At 42.8% G+C, this 18,706-nt stretch overlaps 2 gene segments (V, D, J or C); both read right to left on the bottom strand.

Annotated features, from left to right (window-relative positions):
* On the bottom strand, positions 1–7,151 carry LOC110535731. The segment is given in 4 exon segments: positions 1–1,003; positions 4,236–4,331; positions 4,659–4,961; positions 6,227–7,151. Coding segments are annotated over 4 exon segments (558 nt in total).
* A 9,100-nt stretch (positions 7,152–16,251) lies between these two features.
* LOC118937356 lies at positions 16,252–17,037 on the bottom strand. The segment is given in 2 exon segments: positions 16,252–16,689; positions 16,776–17,037. Coding segments are annotated over 2 exon segments (372 nt in total).
* Positions 17,038–18,706: the final 1,669 nt, after the last annotated feature.

Genomic DNA, 18,706 nt, shown 5'->3' with positions numbered 1-18,706 from the left:
GATTAGGTAGCCTTTATTCATACAAAGCAGCAAGGAACTTAAAAAAAGTTATTTACAATAATTTGCAGAACCATTGTTGTGACTTTTCATTCTCAAAGGCAGCGTTTATTAAATCCATCCTCATCTGAAAGGATATTATTATTTTGAGCAACGTGGTTCATTTGAGCAGGCTGTGTTACTCTTCATAAAAGCTGCATTAAAAAAACATTGTATTAAATGTAAAAAAGCACCAATAAATGATTTTGCGCATAGCCCAATTTTTATGCTCAATAAGCACTCAGCATTTAGATATTTAAAGCAACAATTGATTCTCCCATTCATTAATTAAGATGTGAAATACTATGTTAGAAAAACTAATTTCTTGAGAAAAATTACACTTCAATACAAGACAAGTTACAACATATTATATTGGTTTAGAACTCATGGGCCTACATATTTAGGTAAATGTTTTGTATAAATTAAATACAAGTTGTGAGTATAATTTAGGACTACCTCTGACATATTGCAGGGCAACTTTACCAAATCTAAATTAAAATCATAATTTATTTACATTCAAGATTTGCTCTGCTTATTTTCCAGAAAACCTTTATTCATGTGTCTGCAGTGGGTAGCTCCCACATAAAGAGGGTAACATTACTCCATATACAAAATTAAATGTGCTGCAATTGTCATATTTGGCAGTTGAAGCTATTAGAAGACATGGAAAACTATGGCTCACAATATTGTAGCATCTAAAAAATAAAGCAGGAAAAATAAAAGCAATACAAATGAAATGTTAGACCTCAATGGGATGTAAAGTCCATGTTGTTTACCGCCCACTACAATTCTACCCATACATGGGTGGTCTCCTTTCAATGAATGTGTCTACAGGTGCTGGGTCCTCTTCCCAAGCTCCTGTGGTGCAGCAGGATAGAGAGCCCACAGCAGTACACCATGCTCTTCCCTATCATCACTGTATAAACCAGAGAGGCCAGGTTCAGACTAAATGTTGACTGGAAGGATTCTGTGGAAGAGAAAAGAGTAAGGCCGGGGTTCAATCTGATTGTTGGTTACAGGCATTACGGTTTTTAAAGACATTCTCCTTTTAAGCCGACATATGCCGCATTTACCGTGGATGGCATCTCGGCAAACAGGAAATACCCTTTACTCAATACTTTGTTGAAGCACCTTTGGCAGCGATTACAGCATTGAGTCTCCTTGGATATGACGCTACAAGCTTCGCACACCTGTATTTGGGGAGTTTCTCCCATTCTTCTCTGCAGATCCTCTTAAGCTCTGTCAGGTTGGATGGGGAGCGTTGCTGCTCAGCTAAATCTTGGTTTCATCAGACCAGATAATCTTGTATCTCATGTTCTGAGTCCTTTAGGTTCCTTTTGGCAAACTCCAAGCAGGCTGTCATGTGTCTGACTGAGGAGGAACTGTGGAGCTCTGTCAGAGTAACCATTAGTTTTAGATGTCGACCGATTTATGATTTTTCAATGCCAATACCGATTATTGGAGGACCAAAAAAAGCCGATACCGATTTATCGGCACATGTCTTTTATTTATTTGTAATAATGACAATTACAACAATACTGAATGAACACTTATTTTAACTTAATACATCAATAAAATCAATATAGACTCATAAATTAAACATGTTCAATTTGGTTTAAATAATGCAAAAACAAAGTGTTGGAGAAGAAAGTAAAAGTGCAATATGTGCCATGTAAGAAAGCTAACGTTTAAGTTCCTTGCTCAGAACATGAGAACATATGAAAGTTGGTGGTTCCTTTTAACATGAGTCTTCAATATTCCCAGGGCAGAAGTTTTAGGTTATAGATATTATAGGAATTATAGGACTATTTCTCTCTATACAATTGGTATTTCATATACCTTTGACTATTGGATGTTCTTATAGGCACTTTAGTATTGCCAGTGTAACAGTATAGCTTCCGTCCCTCTCCTCGCTTCTACCTGGGCTCGAACCAGGAACACATCGACACTAGCCAGCCTCAAAGCAGCGTTACCCATGCAGAGCAAGTCTCAGAGCGAGTGACGTTTGAAACGCTGTTAGCGCGCACCCCGCTAACTAGCTAGCCATTTCACAGCGGTTACACCAGCCTAATCTCGGGAGTTGATAGGCTTGAAGTCATAAACAGTGCAATGCTTGAAGCATTGCGAAGAGCTGCTGGCAAAACGCACAAAATTGCTGTTTGAATGAATGCTTACGAGCCTGCTGCTGCCTACCACCGCTCAGTCAGTCTGCTCTATCAAATCATAGACTTAATTATATCATGACACACAGAAATACGAGCCTTACGTCACTAATATGGTCGTATCCGGAAACTATCACCTCAAAAACAAAACATTTATTTTTTCAGTGAAATACAAAACCGTTCCGTATTTTATCTAACGGGTGGCATCCATAAGTCTAAATATTCCTGTTACATTGCACAACCTTCAATGTTATGTCATAATTACGTAAAAGTCTGGCAAAATAGTTTGCAACGAGCCAGGTGGCACAAACTGTTGAATATACCCTGACTCTGCGTGCAATGAACGCAAGAGAAGTGACACAATTTCACCTGGTTGAAATTGCCTGCTAACCTGGATTTCTTCTAGCTAAACATGCAGGTTTAAAAATATATACTTCTGTGTATTGATTTTAAGAAAGGCATTGATGTTTATGGTTAGGTATTGATGTTTATGGTTAGGTACAGTCGTGTAAAGACTGTGCTTCTTTTGCAAATGTGCTTTTGTTAAATCATCCCCCGTTTGGCGAAGTTGGCCGTCTTTGTTAGGAAGAAATAGTCTAAACACAGTTCGCAACGAGCCAGGCGGCCCAAACTGCTGCATATACCCTGACTCTGTTGCAAGAGAAGTGACACCATTTTCCTAGTTAAAAGAAATTCATGTTAGCAGGAAATATTAACTAAATATGCAGGTATAAAAATATATACCTGTGTATTGATTTTAAGAAAGTCGTTGATGTTTATGGTTAGGTACACGTTGGAGCAACGACAGTCCTTTTTCGCAAATGCGCACCGCATCGATTATGTGCAATGCAGGACACGCTAGATAAACTAGTAATATCAACCATCCCTAAGTAGTGATTGTGATTTGATTTATTGTTTTTTATAAGAGATGTTTAATGCTAGCTAGCAACTTACCTTGGCTTCTTACTGCATTCGCGTAACAGGCAGGCTCCTCGTGGAGTGCAATGAGAGGTAGGTGGTAAGAGCATTGGACTAGTTAACCGTAAGGTTGCAAGATTGAATCCCCAAGCTGACAAGGTAAAAATCTGTCTTTCTGCCCCTGAACAAGGCAATTAACCCACCGTTCCTAGGCCGTCATTGAAAATAAGAACGTGTTCTTAACTGACTTGCCTAGTTAAATAAAGGTGTTAAAAATAAAATGTGCCAAATCAGGGTCCAAATATACAGATTTCCGATTGTTATGAAAACCTGAAATCGGCCAACCAATTAGGTTCTTGGTCACCTCATTGACCAAGGCCCTTCTCCCCCAATTGCTCAATTTGGACGGGAGGCCAGCTTTAGGAAGAGTCTTGGTGTTTCCAAACTTCTTCCATTTAAGAATAATGGAGGCCACTGTGTTCTCGGGGACCTTTAAGGCTGCAGAAATGTTCTGGTAACCTTCCCCAGATCTGTGCCTCGACACAATCCTGTTTCGGAGCTCTACGGACAATTCCATCGACCTTATGGCTTGGTTTTTGCTCTGATATGCACTGTCAACTGTGGGACCATATATTGAGAGACGCGTGTGCCTTTCCAAATCATGTCCAATCAATTGAATTTACCACTTGGACTCCAAGTTGTAAAAACATCTCAAGGATGATCAATGGAAACAGGATGCACCTGAGCTCAATTTTGAGTATCATAGCAAATGGTCTGAATACTTACGTAAATACATTGTAAAAAAAAATACATGTAAACTTGTTTTTGCGTTTTCATTGTGTTAATCCGAGAGAACATTTTAATTTAATATATTTTGGAAAAAGTCAAGTGGTCTGAATACTTCCCGAATGCACTGTATGTGAAAACACCCTTTAAAGGGAATTTTCAATTCTGCAGACATAAGCCATGAATGCCTTCTCCATCCAAAAGGTGCAATTGTGACAAAGCGCAATCAAATTTAATACCTGTCTAAATTGGTCAATTTATCCAACCACTTACACTCCCCCCCATATTTTTGAATTGACCTGAACCATGCATGAAATACACATAAATTTTTACCGTCGGCAAGATGTAGAGTCTGTGACTGCTGCGTGTCATTTCTGAACAGACAGGTTGGTGCAGCCACGGTGGTTCGCGGAGCTTCAGTTGGTTTATCTGAGAATGAAATGGAAAAAGATCAGAATAAGATTTTTTTCCGAGCATTCTGTAGGCTACTGTCGAGGATAATTGTTGAGAAAAAAAGGCTATTTTGTTTCAAAACATGAGACTAACTACACAACATTCCAATACAATTACCAAGTATGAGTCCAATTTTTGTATACTTTCTTTTTTTCTTTGAAAAGGTAATAGGCCTGTCAATTTTACAAGGTTGAATACACAATAACCTACTCATAATTATATTACATACATATTAAATGAATAATGATGTATGTAAAACAGTTTTACATTAGTATGTAGGCCTATTTCAATGACTGGCTTTACCTTTTAGCATGAAAACATCTTGAGGGCCCCCTTCATGCTCCACAGAACAGATGTATTTGTTTCTGTAAATCTTCTCATTATCAATGATGATCATACTGGTCGTCTGTCCTTCCTCCCTCTGCTCCAGCTGTTCCCCCTCTGCTTTAGGCACCTCGACTGCTTTGCCGTTTTCATCCTCCAGCTTCCATGAGATCTTGACCAAGTCTGGAAACATGTCTCCAGCCAGACATAGCAGGGTGTTCACCTTCGACTCAGGGTTGGACTCTGAGTAGACCGTCACTTTGGGTTTTTGTACGGTATTGTCTGGTTTTCAAGAGAAATAATAACATTTACAGACTTCTTTAAAGCCATTACACAAGTTCAGACTTCAGATGTATTCTGTTGTCAAAAGGAATCATGATGTCCCACACCATTTGTTTTATATCCAGCTTTACTGTCTATAGTCAAGTTAACAATTACTTACATAAATAAACCAACTGATTTGTCTTAGCTATCGTTTAGGGAATATATTATTTCAATAAAGTCAATTATAACATTCAAAATGATTTAAATCATATTCTTAGCTCAGTAAACAGTTTGACATTCTTCCCTATATCAGATTACTTTACATGTCACACATTTAACTGAGGGTGTATATCTAATATTTAGGACATGCAATATACTGCAAATTGTGCATATGGCTTCCTTGAAAATCTGAATAATCAATTATACAGGCTGATAACAAACGTTCAAATTCATAGCTTTTTTTTCTAACATGGGTTGATCATAAATAGTGTGTGCATATTTGGGTAGCAATACTGCAGGATGTTTGGTCAATTATGTTGGACTGATTCATTATTAATGAGTACTGCTTAGTTGATTCTGCCCGAAAATCAGAGGAATGGATCTCTTACCTGTCACAGAAAGTCTCGTACCAGAGCCAAATAAAAGTACATACACAGTGAAAATTCCCTTGACAAAAAGTAGTCTTCACTTCGTCTTGGCAGAGCTTGTTAGCTATACAAATGTTCCACGGCCTCATGCACCCCAAATATCTGAGGGGGCGCACTCAAAACATGCTTAATTTTACAGTATGTAAAAAAAAATGTATATATTTATGCATATCTAAGTATACCTCTTAAGCTTAAAAAAAAATCTGGAGGGGGCATGCACACAGAATGAGTTGGAACATGAAGCCTACTGACAACGTTTTTCCATTGGTAGCACTGCTGTTAAGAGCACAAACGTTAAGAGCATAACATAAACATTAGGAGCACCAGAAATTATGTTTTTAATCAATTGAAGCACACCTGCCATTGAAACTAATATAACTGCAAAGACATGTTTATTATAAAAAGCAAAAATGTTGATACAAATACCTGTTATTGAATTAAAAGGTTATTTGTAGAATCGTAGGTTTCTACATTGTATAAACACACTGCCCAAACCAGCTTAGGCTTACTGCTGTGCTATGTCACATGCTACAGCAAATCTCCAACAATTAAACAAGTATGTTAATTTGTGATGATAATGAAAATGTATGATGTAAATTATCACTGACTTGAGAGGAAACGAGAGTTCTGACTTACATTTCATTGCAATAGGTTGGCCCTATAAATGCACAAGGCGAGACCCAGATGCAGACACGGGAGGCAGATATCTTTGATATTTACTAAACAATCCAAAAGGGGTAGGCAAGAGAATGGTCGAGGACAGGCAAAAGGTTAAAACCAGAGTCCAGGAGGTACAGAGCAGCAGGCAGGCAGAACGGTCAGGCAGGCAGGTGCGAAGTCCAGAAAACAGGCAACGGTCAAAACCGGGAGGACTAGCAAAAAGAGAATAGAAGCAGGAGTACAGGAAAACACTCTGGTTGACATGAAAAACATACAAGACAAACTGGCACAGAGAGACAGGAAACACATGGATAAATACACTGGGGAAAATAAGCGACACCGGGAGGTGCTGGAGACAATCACAAGGTGAATCAGATCACAGTGTGACAGGCCCTCTAACTCCTCCTTGCAGATACATTTTCCCCTCACTCCTAGTCTTTCCTATGTTGGGCTCTGATGAAGGTTGACTGGGCGAAAGCTCAGCTACTATTAAATTACATTTGCATCTGATTGGAAGTGTGCAGAAACTTTTTCCCGCTTTTTCAGCATTGCATTTTGCCTCCAGCACCTTCACTAATCTTACAGGCTCCATGATCTCTATCAAAAAAAGCCAATGCTCACCTTCAGCCCTGTCATCACGCAAATGCTTACAATATGGTGTTAAATGGGGAGTCATTGCAAATACTGTATATTATTAATCATCACCCCCATTTTACATTGTTTAATAATCACAGTCTCCTCTTGGGTGACCAGCAAATATATTTTCCAGCTTGGAGTGAGAGGGGAATTCATACTCTCTCTGATTCTGTGGACAGTTGTAGCCTACGTGCTTTCCAAGACTTGATAAAGCAAAATGATCTGCCTGGTTCTTCATTTTGCTTTCATTAGCAGCTTTGTTCTGCTCTACGTGATTACGGAGTACCCTGAGATTCAGATATAGTATCCAATTCTATCCACAAAATAATGACAGCAAGGGTAAGGCCATATTCTCAAAGTGTTACATTCTAAATAGAACCAACATATCACCAACTACCAATCTATTCAAAATGGAACAAAGATATACCAGCGATATATATGCCTCTGGAAAGTACTCAGACACCTTGACTTTTTCCACATTTTGTTACATTACAGCCTTACTCTTAAATGGATTGTATAAAAAAAAAATCCTCAGCATTTTACACCCAATACCCCATAATGACAATTGCAGTCAGCATGTCAATTGCACACTCCCTCAAAACTTGATACATCTGTGGCATTATGTTGTGTGACAAAACTGCATATATTAGAGAGGCCTTTTATTGTCCCCAGCACAAGGTGCACCTGTATCATGATCATGCTGTTTAATCAGCTTATTGACATGCTACACCTGTCAGGTGGATGGATTATCTTGGCCAAGGAAAAATGCTCACTAACAGGGATGTAAACAAATTTGTGCACTAAATTTGAAATAAATTTGCTCAGAGACCCAAGCCAGCATCTGCCACTGATGTATGATGTGTGCCACAAATGCACTGGCTGGCTAGGCTACCTAGACGTTTTCATTCCAAATTAGTGACTGAAAGTAGTAAAATTTTTAACATAGTGATGACCTACACTTTGCAAATAACTTTTGAATTACAGGTGCATAATGATGCACCCTGCAACAAGCTCAGCCATATTTGTTCTATTGTCCAATTACTGTACAAGGTTGCTGTGGTTCGGCAGTTCACAGTGCCCTGCTGGAAAATACCCCAAAGTGGGGGAATTTTCTGTACACCAGCATGAGGGAGCTGACACACCTTGCAGTTATGGAGCACACCAAGATTGTGGACAGAAACCAGCTAGGGATAATAAAGGTATAAAATCATGACTACAACAGTAATGACACAACCACCTCATTTTCTTCTCTTCAGATTCTCAAAACACAATACAAAGACATGTCTACAAAATTCCTCTGCAAAGGGTTACTATTGATACACCAAGAGAGAGTTTTCATCTGTATTCTTCGTAGATGTTTACATACCACCACAGTCAGAGGCTGGGACTAAGACAGCATTGTATGAGCTATATTCCGCCATAAGCAAACAAGAAAACACTCACCCAGAGGCCGCGCTCCTAGTAGCCGGGGACTTTTAATGCAGGGAAACCTAAATCCGTTTTACCAAATTTCTATCAGCATGTTATATGTGCAACCAGAGGAAAGATAATTCTGGACCACCTGTAGTCAACACACAGACGCATACAAAGCTCTCCCTCACCCTCCATTTGGTAAATCTGACCATAATTATATCCTCCTGACTCCTGCATAGAAGCTAAAATTAAAGCAGGAAGCACCATTGACTCGATCAATGACAACGTGGTCAGAAGATGCAGATGCTAAGCGAAAGGACTGTTTTGCTAGCACAGATGGTAATATGTTCCGGTATTCCTCCAATGGCGTCAATACACCACATCAGTCATTGGATTCATCAATAAGTGCATCGATGAAATTGTCCCCACAGTGACCATACGTAATTAGCCCAACCAGAAGCCATGGATTACAGGCAGCACTGGGCTAAAGGCTAGAGCTGCCGCTTTCAAAGAGCGGGACTCTAACCCGGAGGCTTATATGAAATCCCACTATGCCCTACGACAAACCATCAAACAGGCAAAGCCTCAATACAGGACTATGATCGAATCGTACTACACCGGCTCGGATGCTCGTCGGATTTGGCAGGGCTTGTAAACCATTACAGACTACAAAGAGAAGCCCAGCCGAGAGCTGCCCCCCTTCCAGACGAGCTAAACTACTTCTATGCATGCTTTGATGCAAATAACACTGAAACATGCATAAGAGCACCAGCTGTTCTGGAAGACTGAGATCACTCTCTCCGCAGCCGATGTGAGTAACACCTTTAAACAGGTCAACATTCACAAGGCCGCAGGGCCGGAGAGATTACCAGGATGTGTACTGTGAGTATGCGATGACCAACTGGCAAGTGTCTTCACTGACATTTTCAAACTCTCCCTGTCCGAGTCTATAATACCAACATGTTTAAAGCAGACCACCATAGTGACTGTGCCCAAGAACACTAAGGTAACTTGTTTAAATTACTACCGACCCGTAGCACTCACATCTGTAGCCATGAAGTGCTTTGAGGCTGGTCATGGCTCACATCAACACCATCATCCCAGAAACCCTAGATCCACTTCAATTTGCATACCGCCCTAACAAATCCACAGATGATGCAATCTCTCTATTGCACTCCGCACTGCCCTTTGCCACCTGGACAAAAGGAACACCAATGTGAGAATGCTATTAATTCACTACAGCTCAATATTCAACACCATAGTGCCCTCAAAGCTTATCAATAAGCTAAGGACCCTGGAACTAAACACCTCCCTCTGCAACTGGATCCTGACAGGCCGCCCCTAGGTGGTAAGGGTACGTAACAACACATCCACCACACTTATCCTGAACACAGGAGCCCCTCAGGGGTGAATGCTCAGCCACCTCCTGTTCTCCCTGTTCACTCATGACTGCAAGGCCAGGCACAACTCCAACACCATCATTAAGTTTGCCTATGGAACAACAGTGGTGGGCCTCATCACTGACAACGACGAGGCAGCCTATGGGAGGAGGTCAGCGACTTGGCCGTGTGGTGCCAGGACAACAACCTCTCCCTCAACATGATACAATACAAAGTAGAAGATTGTGGACTACAGGAAAACGAGGACCAAAAGAGGACCAAGCAGACCAAGTTCCCTGGTGTCCACATCACCATCAAACTAACATGGTCCAAGCACACCAAGACAGTTGTGAAGAGGGTATGACAAAACCTATTTCCCCTCAGGGGACTGAAAAGATTTGGCATGGGTCCTCAGAAGGTTCTACCGCTGCACCAATGAGAGCATCCTGACCGGTTGCATCACATTGCCTGGTATGTCAACTACTCGGCCTCTGACCGCAAGGCACTACAAACGGTACTGCGTACGGCCCTGTACATCACTGTGGCCAAGCCTCCTGCCATCCAGGACCTCTATACCAGGTGGTGTCAGAGGAAGGCCCTAAAGTTTTTCAAAGACTCCAGCACCCTAGTCATAGACTGTTCTCTCTGCTACCGCACGGTAAGCGGTACCGGAGTGCCAAGTCTAGGTCCTCCCCCGCTCTTTTATACCGCTGCTTCTCTCTGTTGTTATCATCTATGCATTGTAACTTTAATAACTCCACCTACATATATACATATTATATACATATTACCTCAACTAACCGTTGCTCCCTCACATTAACTCTGTACTGGTACACCTCTGTACATCGTCTTGCTATTGTTATTATGCTGCTGCTCAATGCAGTTAAAAAACATTTATTTTTTTAACTGCATTGTTGGTTAGGGGCTCGTAAGTAAGCATTTCACTGTGTTGTATTCCTGACTAATAACATTTGATATGAAGAAGCTGATTAAACAGGATGATCATTACACAGTTGCACCTTGTGCTTGGGACAATAAAAATCCACTCTAAAATGTGCAGTTTTGTCACACAGCAAAATGCCACAAGTTTTGAGGCAGTCTGCATTTGGCATGCTGACTGCAGGAATGTCCACCAGAGCGGTTGCCAGAGAATTGAATGTTAATTTATTTACCATAAGCCAAATCTAACATTCTTTTAGAAAATTTGACAGTATGTCAACCGGTCCCACAACTGCAGACATTGTCATTTTTAACATTTTTGTCATTTAGCAGGCACTCTTATCCAGAGCGACTCACAGAAGGGTTGTGCATACATTTCTGTACTAATCCTCCGTGGGACTCATACTCACAACCCTGGCATTGTAAGCAACATGCTCTAACCAACGTAGCCACACGAACTACGTGTAACCACACCAGCCCAGAACTTCCACATCCGTCTTTTTCACCTGCAGGATCATCTGAGACCAGTCACCCGGACAGCTGATGAAACTGTGGGTTTTCACAAGAGAATCATTTCTGCAAAACCTGTCAGAAACTCAGGGAATCTCATCTGCGTGATCGTCGTCCTCACCAGGGTCATGACCTGACTGCAGGTCGGTGTCGAAACTGACGTCAGTGGGCAAATGCTGACATTCTATGGGCACTGGCAGGCTGGAGAAGAGATTCATCTTCACAGACAAATCCCAGTTTCAACTGTACCGGGCAGATGGAAGACAGAGTGTATGGTGTTTTGTGGGCGCGCTGTTTGCTGATGTCAACGATGTGAACAGAGTGCCCCATGGTGGTGCTGAGGTTATGTTAAATAATTGCATTTATCGATGGCAATTTGAATGCACAGAGATACCGTGACGAGATCCTGATGCCCATTGTCGTGCCATTCATCCGCCACCATCACCTCATGTTTTTTTTTTCAATATAACCTTTTTTTAACTAGGCAAATCAGTTAAAAACACATTCTTATTTACAATAACAGCCCTCCGGGAAACACCGAAAAACAGATTTTGACCTTGTCAGCTCACGGATACGATCCAGCAAACTTTCGGCTACTGGCCCAATGCACTAACCACCCCATGTTTCAGCAATGATCTGTACACAATTCCTGGAAGCTGAAAATGTCCCAGTAATTCAATGGCCCGCATACTCACCAGACATGTCACTCATTGAGCTTGTGTGGGATGCTCTGGAAGGACCTGTACGACCACGTGTTCCAGTTCCTTCAATATCCAGGAACTTAAAACAGCCATTCAAGAGGAGTAGGACAACATTCCACTGCCACAATTAACAGCCTGATTAACTCTATGCGAAGGAGATGTGTCACACTGCATGAGGCAAATGATGGTCATATCAGATACTGACTGGTTTACTGATCCACGCACCTCCAGTTTTTTAAAAGGTATCTGTGAGCAACAGATGTATACAGTGAATTCAGACCCCTGGACTTTTTCAGATTTGGTTTTGTTACATTCTTATTCTAAGATTAAATAAATAGTTTTTTTCCCTCATCAATCTACACACAATATACCATAGTGACAAAGCAAAAACAAGTTTAGAGATTTTTAAAATTGGTTTTAAAAATATCACTGTTACCTAAGTATTCTGAACCTTTAGTCAGTACTTTGTTGAAGCACTTTTGGCATCGATTACAGCCTAGCGTCCTCTTGGGTATGATTCTACAAGCTTGGCACACCTGTATTTGGGGAGTTACTTTTTTGCAGATGCTCGATCGGGTTCAAGTCCGGGCTCTTGCTGGGCCACTCTGTAACGGTTTTCTGTATGTGAAAGAGAGTCAGACCAAACTGCGGCGTGGCTATTGCGATCCATGTTTAATGAAAACAAAGTAAACACGAATCAAATACAAAACAATAAACGTAATGTGAAAACCGAAACAGCCTAAACTGGTGCAAACTAACACAGACAGGAGCAAGGACAATCACCCACAAACACACAGTGAAACCCAGGCTACCTAAATATGGTTCCCAATCAGAGACAATGACTAACACCTGCCTCTGATTGAGAACCATATCAGGCCAAACATAGAAATAGACAAACCAGACACACAACATAGAATGCCCACCCAGCTCACGTCCTGACCAACACTAAAACAAGGAAAACAGACACGAACGATGGTCAGAACGTGACAGTACCCCCCCTCCAAGGTGCGGACTCCGGACGCACAACCTAAACCTATAGGGGAGGGTGTGGGTGGGCATCTGTCCGCGGTGGCGGCTCTGGCGCTGGACGTGGACCCCACTCCATAATAGTCTTAGTCCACCTCCTTAGCGTCCCTAGATAGGCAACCCTCCTTAATGGCAGCTCGGGACAGAGGGGCAGCTCGGGACAGAGGGACAGCTCGGGACAGAGGGGTAGCTCGGGACAGAGGGGTAGCTCGGGACTGAGGGGTAGCTCGGGACTGAGGGGTAGCTCGGGACTGAGGGGTAGCTCGGGACTGAGGGGTAGCTCAGCACTGAGAGGAAGCTCAGCACTGACAGGAAACCCAGGCAGGTAGTTGGCTCTGGCAGATCCAGGCTGGCTGGCAGTTCTGGCAGATCCTGGCTGACTGGCAGTTCTGGCAGATCCCGGCTGACTGGCAGTTCTGGCAGATCCCGGCTGACTGGCGGATCCTCGCTGAATGGCGGATCCTGGCTGACTGGCGGATCTGGAAGATCCTGGCTGAATGGCGGATCCTGGCTGACTGGCGGATCTGGAAGATCCTGGCTGACTGGCAGCACTGGCTGCTCCATGCTGACTGCCAGCCCTGGCTGCTCCATGCTGACTGGCAGCTCTGGCTGCTCCATGCTGACTGGCAGCTCTGGCTGCTCCATGCTGACTGGCAGCTCTGGCTGCTCCATACAGACTGGCAGCTCTGGCTGCTCCATACAGACTGGCAGCTCCATACAGACTGGCAGCTCCATACAGACTGGCAGCTCCATACAGACTGGCAGCTCTGGCTGCTCCATACAGACTGGCAGCTCTGGCTGCTCCATACAGACTGGCAGCTCTGGCGGCATCCTGCAGACTGGCAGCTCTGGTGGCTCCTTGCAGACTGGCAGCTCCTTGCAGACTGGCAGCTCCATGCAGACTGGCAGCTCCATGCAGACTGGCAGCTCCATGCAGACTGGCAGCTCCATGCAGACTGGAGACTCCGGCAGCGCTGTAGAGACGGAAGGCTCTGGCAGCGTTAAACAGGCGGGAGACTCCGGCAGCGCTGGAGAGGAGGAAGGCTCTGGCAGCGCTAGATAGGTGGGAGACTCCGGCAGCGCTAGATAGGCGGGAGACTCCGGCAGCGCTGGAGAGGAGGAAGGCTCTGACAGCGCTGGATAGGCGAGGCGCACTGTAGGCCTGATGCGTGGTGCTGGCACTGGTGGTACTGGGCCGAGAACACGCACAGGAAGCCTGGTGCGGGGAGCTGCCACCGGAGGGCTAATGCGTGGAGGTGGTACTGGATAGACCGGACCGTGCAGGCGCACTGGAGCTCTTGAGCACAGAGCCTGCCCAACCTTACCTGGTTGAATGCTCCCGGTCGCCCTGCCAGTGCGGCGATGTGGAATAGCCCGCACTGGGCTATGCAGGCGAACCGGAGACACCGAGCGCAAGGCTGGTGCCATGTAAGCCGGCCCAAGGAGACGCACTGGAGACCAGATGCGTAGAGCCGGCTTCATGGCACTTGGCTCGATGCTCACTCTAGCCCGGCCGATACACAGAGCTGGAATGTACCGCACTGGGCTATGCACCCGCACTGGAGACACCGTGCGCACCACAGCATAACACTGTGCCTGCCCGGCCCCCTGGTAAGCACAGGGAGTTTGCGCAGGTCTCCTACCTGGCGTAGCCATACTCCCTGTGAGCCCCCCCCCAATACATTTTTGGGGCTGACTCTCAGGCTTCCGTCCACGCCGCCGTGCTTGCTTCGCCAACTACATTCTCCAATAACCTTCCGCGCACTGCTCCATCGAATCCCAGGCGGGCTCCGGCACTCTCCCTGGGTCGACCGCCCACCTGTCTATCTCCTCCCAAGTAGTATAGTCCATACTCTTGCTGTCCATAACGTCCTCCCATGTCCATTCCTCCTTTCGCTGCTGTTGCCCGTTACCAGCTTGGTCCTGTTGTGTTGGGTGATTATGTAACGGTTTTCTGTATGTGAAAGAGAGTCAGACCAAAATGCGGCGTGGCTATTGCGATCCATGTTTAATGAAAACAAAGTAAACACGAATCAAATACAAAACAATAAACGTAATGTGAAAACCAAAACAGCCTAAACTGGTGCAAACTAACACAGACAGGAACAAGGACAATCACCCACAAACACACAGTGAAACCCAGGCTACCTAAATATGGTTCCCAATCAGAGACAATGACTAACACCTGCCTCTGATTGAGAACCATATCAGGCCAAACATAGAAATAGACAAACCAGACATACAACATAGAATGCCCACCCAGCTCACGTCCTGACCAACACTAAAACAAGGAGAACACACACGAACGATGGTCAGAACGTGACACACTCAAGGACATTGACTTGATGGCTCCAAACTTCTTCCATTTAAGAATTGAATGAACCTTTATTTAAACAGGGAGTCACACTGAGGTAAAACTATTTTACATGAGAGCCCTGTATACATTTACACATAAACCACAACAGCCATACAAAACACTATAATAAAACACATAATACACAACATTAAATATATTTATGAAACGCAATCGCATTCTGTAACGTAAAAGTCAGCAATCAATAATTTGATTTTGCCTGGAAGTCACCAGAATATCTCATTGCAAGGAATTCTGCATTTTGTTCCACACAAGGAGCAAAAAAACTAAAAGCAGATTTTCCCAATTCTGTGGAGACTGCATTTTAAATCATTGTAAATCATTAAAAGGTTGTGCAGCTCTCTTCCTACAGACAGAAAGGTCCATCCCACATGTTTGTAAAGAATACAATGAGGAGTTCTAAAACAGTTCCCAGTAATAAAACATATTGCTGAATGAGAAACTGAATCCAATGGTTTCATAACAGAGGCTTCCGCATGCAAATAAATAATGTAACGATAGAATGATGAAGGCCACTGTGTTCTTGGGGTCATTCAATGCTGCAGACAATTTTTGGTACCCTTCCCCAGATCTGTGCCTCAACACAATCCTGTCTCAGAGCTCAACGGACAATTACTCCTACCTCATGGCTTAGTTTTTTGCTCCGACACGCACTGTCAACTGTGGGATCTTATATAGACAGGGGTGTGCCTTTCCATATCATGTCCAATCAGTTGAATTTAGCACAGGTGGACTCCAATCAAGGTGTAGAAACATCTCAAGTATGATCAATGGAAACCTCGATGCACCTGAGCTCAATTTTGAGTCTCATAGCAAACGATCTGAATATTTATGTAAACAAGTTATTCAGACCGTTATACCCATATATACCTAAAAAGCAAACAAACCTCTGTCCAACCTCTGCACAGAATGTACATATACAGGACACATCAAGAAGATGAAGTTTAGATACTGTTTTCTCATTGGCAAGACATCTTGTTTATTTATTTATAATTCCTTTTATAATTGCAATTCACTTTGGATTTGAAGAAGACACTACACTCTAACCTCTTACTGTGGTATAGAAACCTTTTCATGAATTCAAAGCTTGATTTAAACCACAGAGTTTTTGTACAGGCTGTGTGGATCAGTTCTCACTGTGGGTTGACGAGTCCCAGCAGGCACAGTAGTAGGTGGCAGAATGGGACACTTTAACTGACTGGATCTTCAGCTCACTGGTGTCAGACTCCCTCCCAACAGTGAAATCTGCTCTCTGATGATGAGTGGAATCACGACTAATAGAATTGTCATCAAAATCAAAGTATAGAATCCAAGTAAAGGGTTCACCCTCTCTCTTCTGGTACCAGTGGACCAGGTTACCCGAACACCAACCAGTAACTTTGCAGCTGAAGGAGACACTCTGTTTCTCTCTCATAGTCTTTGATATCTGGTCCTGTTGTAGCCACTGTCCTGATGCAGCCACTGTAAAACAGAAGTGGATCACAAAGAAAATCACAGTAAAGTTACTATATTCAAATATATGGATACAGGTTTGATGAAAAACTTACCCAGAAAAATAGAGAATATTATTATACCACAGTCCATGTTCAGTGAATATTAAGATTTGGGGAATTGAAAAGCTAGACGTTATAAATAACACTGAACATGAGACTGATTTAACAGATCTTTACTGAAGTATGGTTTGGATCATATAGTCGATTATGAAGATGAGAGGTGAAAAACCAGCTGGAGTGTGTCGTCTCAAACAGTTTGTCTGACAATTTCACTTCCTGTGGTGCAAAACACTTTCTTTTTCATTAATTCACAGCTTGATTCTTCCGCAGCTCAAGACTAAAGTTGAAAGGTTCTCCCTCCTTCTTCTGGTACCAGTAGACATACGTTGTACACTGATCATTGTCTTTGCAGCTGAAGGAGACACCCTCTCGCTCTGTCCTAATCCATGATATCTGCCACTGACACTGCAATGACAATTGACTGCAAAACTTAAAAGTAATTACGTGTGTCCACAATGTATGCATCAATCATAGACTTAAATTCAGACAGAGACACTATTTTCTGCCAATCATTTCCAGTTGCTCCACGACTAGGGTGCATTGTAAGAAGAGAAGATACAGTACTTCAACAAAGTGAGTAAAGAATGACCACAGAGCTTAGAGACATTTCTATGATGATTCTGAGATGTCTTCTTTTGAACCTGTAGATAATTGTGTTTAGATCGAGCAGAGATGATGTGAGGTGAAACACTGTCACTAACTGCTCCTCCACTCTAATGTCACTTCCTGTGGTCATTGACAAGGGCTATGTTCCAATTATATTACATACTTATCACTCCTTCCTCCCAAAGTGTGCACTTGTTCACTTCCCTTCACTGATTTGAAAGAAATATGGTGAAAAGGCCACTAGCCAATGCCCACGTATTCAATGAAGGGAGAAAGTTGATATTATGGAGGCACCCATTCACTGTCTAAATTCAACCATTATTTTCTTTGTACCAGATTTATCAATACTACTCAGCTAAGTGATCAATTCTAGGTGTATCATTGTTCAAGGTCCTCCTATCTTTTGATGGAGACCTCTATGTAAAAGTTCCATATTGCTCCTTTAATACTGACATCGCACCCCTGTGTCTTCCTCCACAAGATGGTGAAAAAGCATAGCCCTATAAATCATGTTTGAAAAAGTTGAACAGAGAAATGGTTCACATAACAAACCAATGGCTATATCTTTTCAATCTTATAAATGGGGACTGTTGATTTTGGCTACATGATCTGCTATCACTGATGTTGTGTTATTATTAATTAACAGCGTTTTTATTTACCATTTAAGGTTTATAGTTCACCAAAGTTATAAGTATGGAGGTGGTGATCTGAGTAAAGAACAACCAACCTATGACCATGTCAAATGAAAAGAACGGACCAAAATGAGCAAATGTTTACTACAGCTGCAATGTCAGTGTGCACGCACCCTATTAAACTGGGTAATTACTTAGCAATGGCTTTGGAGCCATCTGACAATCTCTACTAACCATCAAATTCAAGTCTAATCAGTAGGCTATGTCAGCCTCGCTGCCTAGGCTATTTTTCATTAAACGACTCCAGGATTTTTGGAGTTGACTCCGACTCTTGGTAGTCAAGGAGTTGAGGAATTGACTATTTTGGAGTTGACTATCCAGTTGAGTCTCCTCCGAAGGGAAGACCATCCTACCTTGTTAGGTTAGGGCTTTCGGAATTTCCGCCTGACTGATGTGCCCAAAGTAAACTGCCTGTTACTCAGGCCCAGATATGCATAAACTTGGTACCATTGCAAAGGAGACACTCTGAAGTTTGTAGAAATGTTAAAATAATGTAGGAGACTAACACAATAGATATGGTAGGAGAAAAGAAAAAGAAAAACCAACCAGACTTGTTTTTAAGAGCCCATGCTCTTCCATTAGAACGTATAGGGAAAAAGTTCAATCCAGCTCCCAGATTTCAATTCC

The sequence above is a fragment of the Oncorhynchus mykiss genome, chromosome 11 (assembly GCF_013265735.2).
Source record: "Oncorhynchus mykiss isolate Arlee chromosome 11, USDA_OmykA_1.1, whole genome shotgun sequence".
Classification (NCBI taxonomy): domain Eukaryota; kingdom Metazoa; phylum Chordata; class Actinopteri; order Salmoniformes; family Salmonidae; genus Oncorhynchus; species Oncorhynchus mykiss.
Note: the sequence above shows the minus strand (reverse complement) of the source record. Positions and strands in the feature narration are given on the sequence as shown.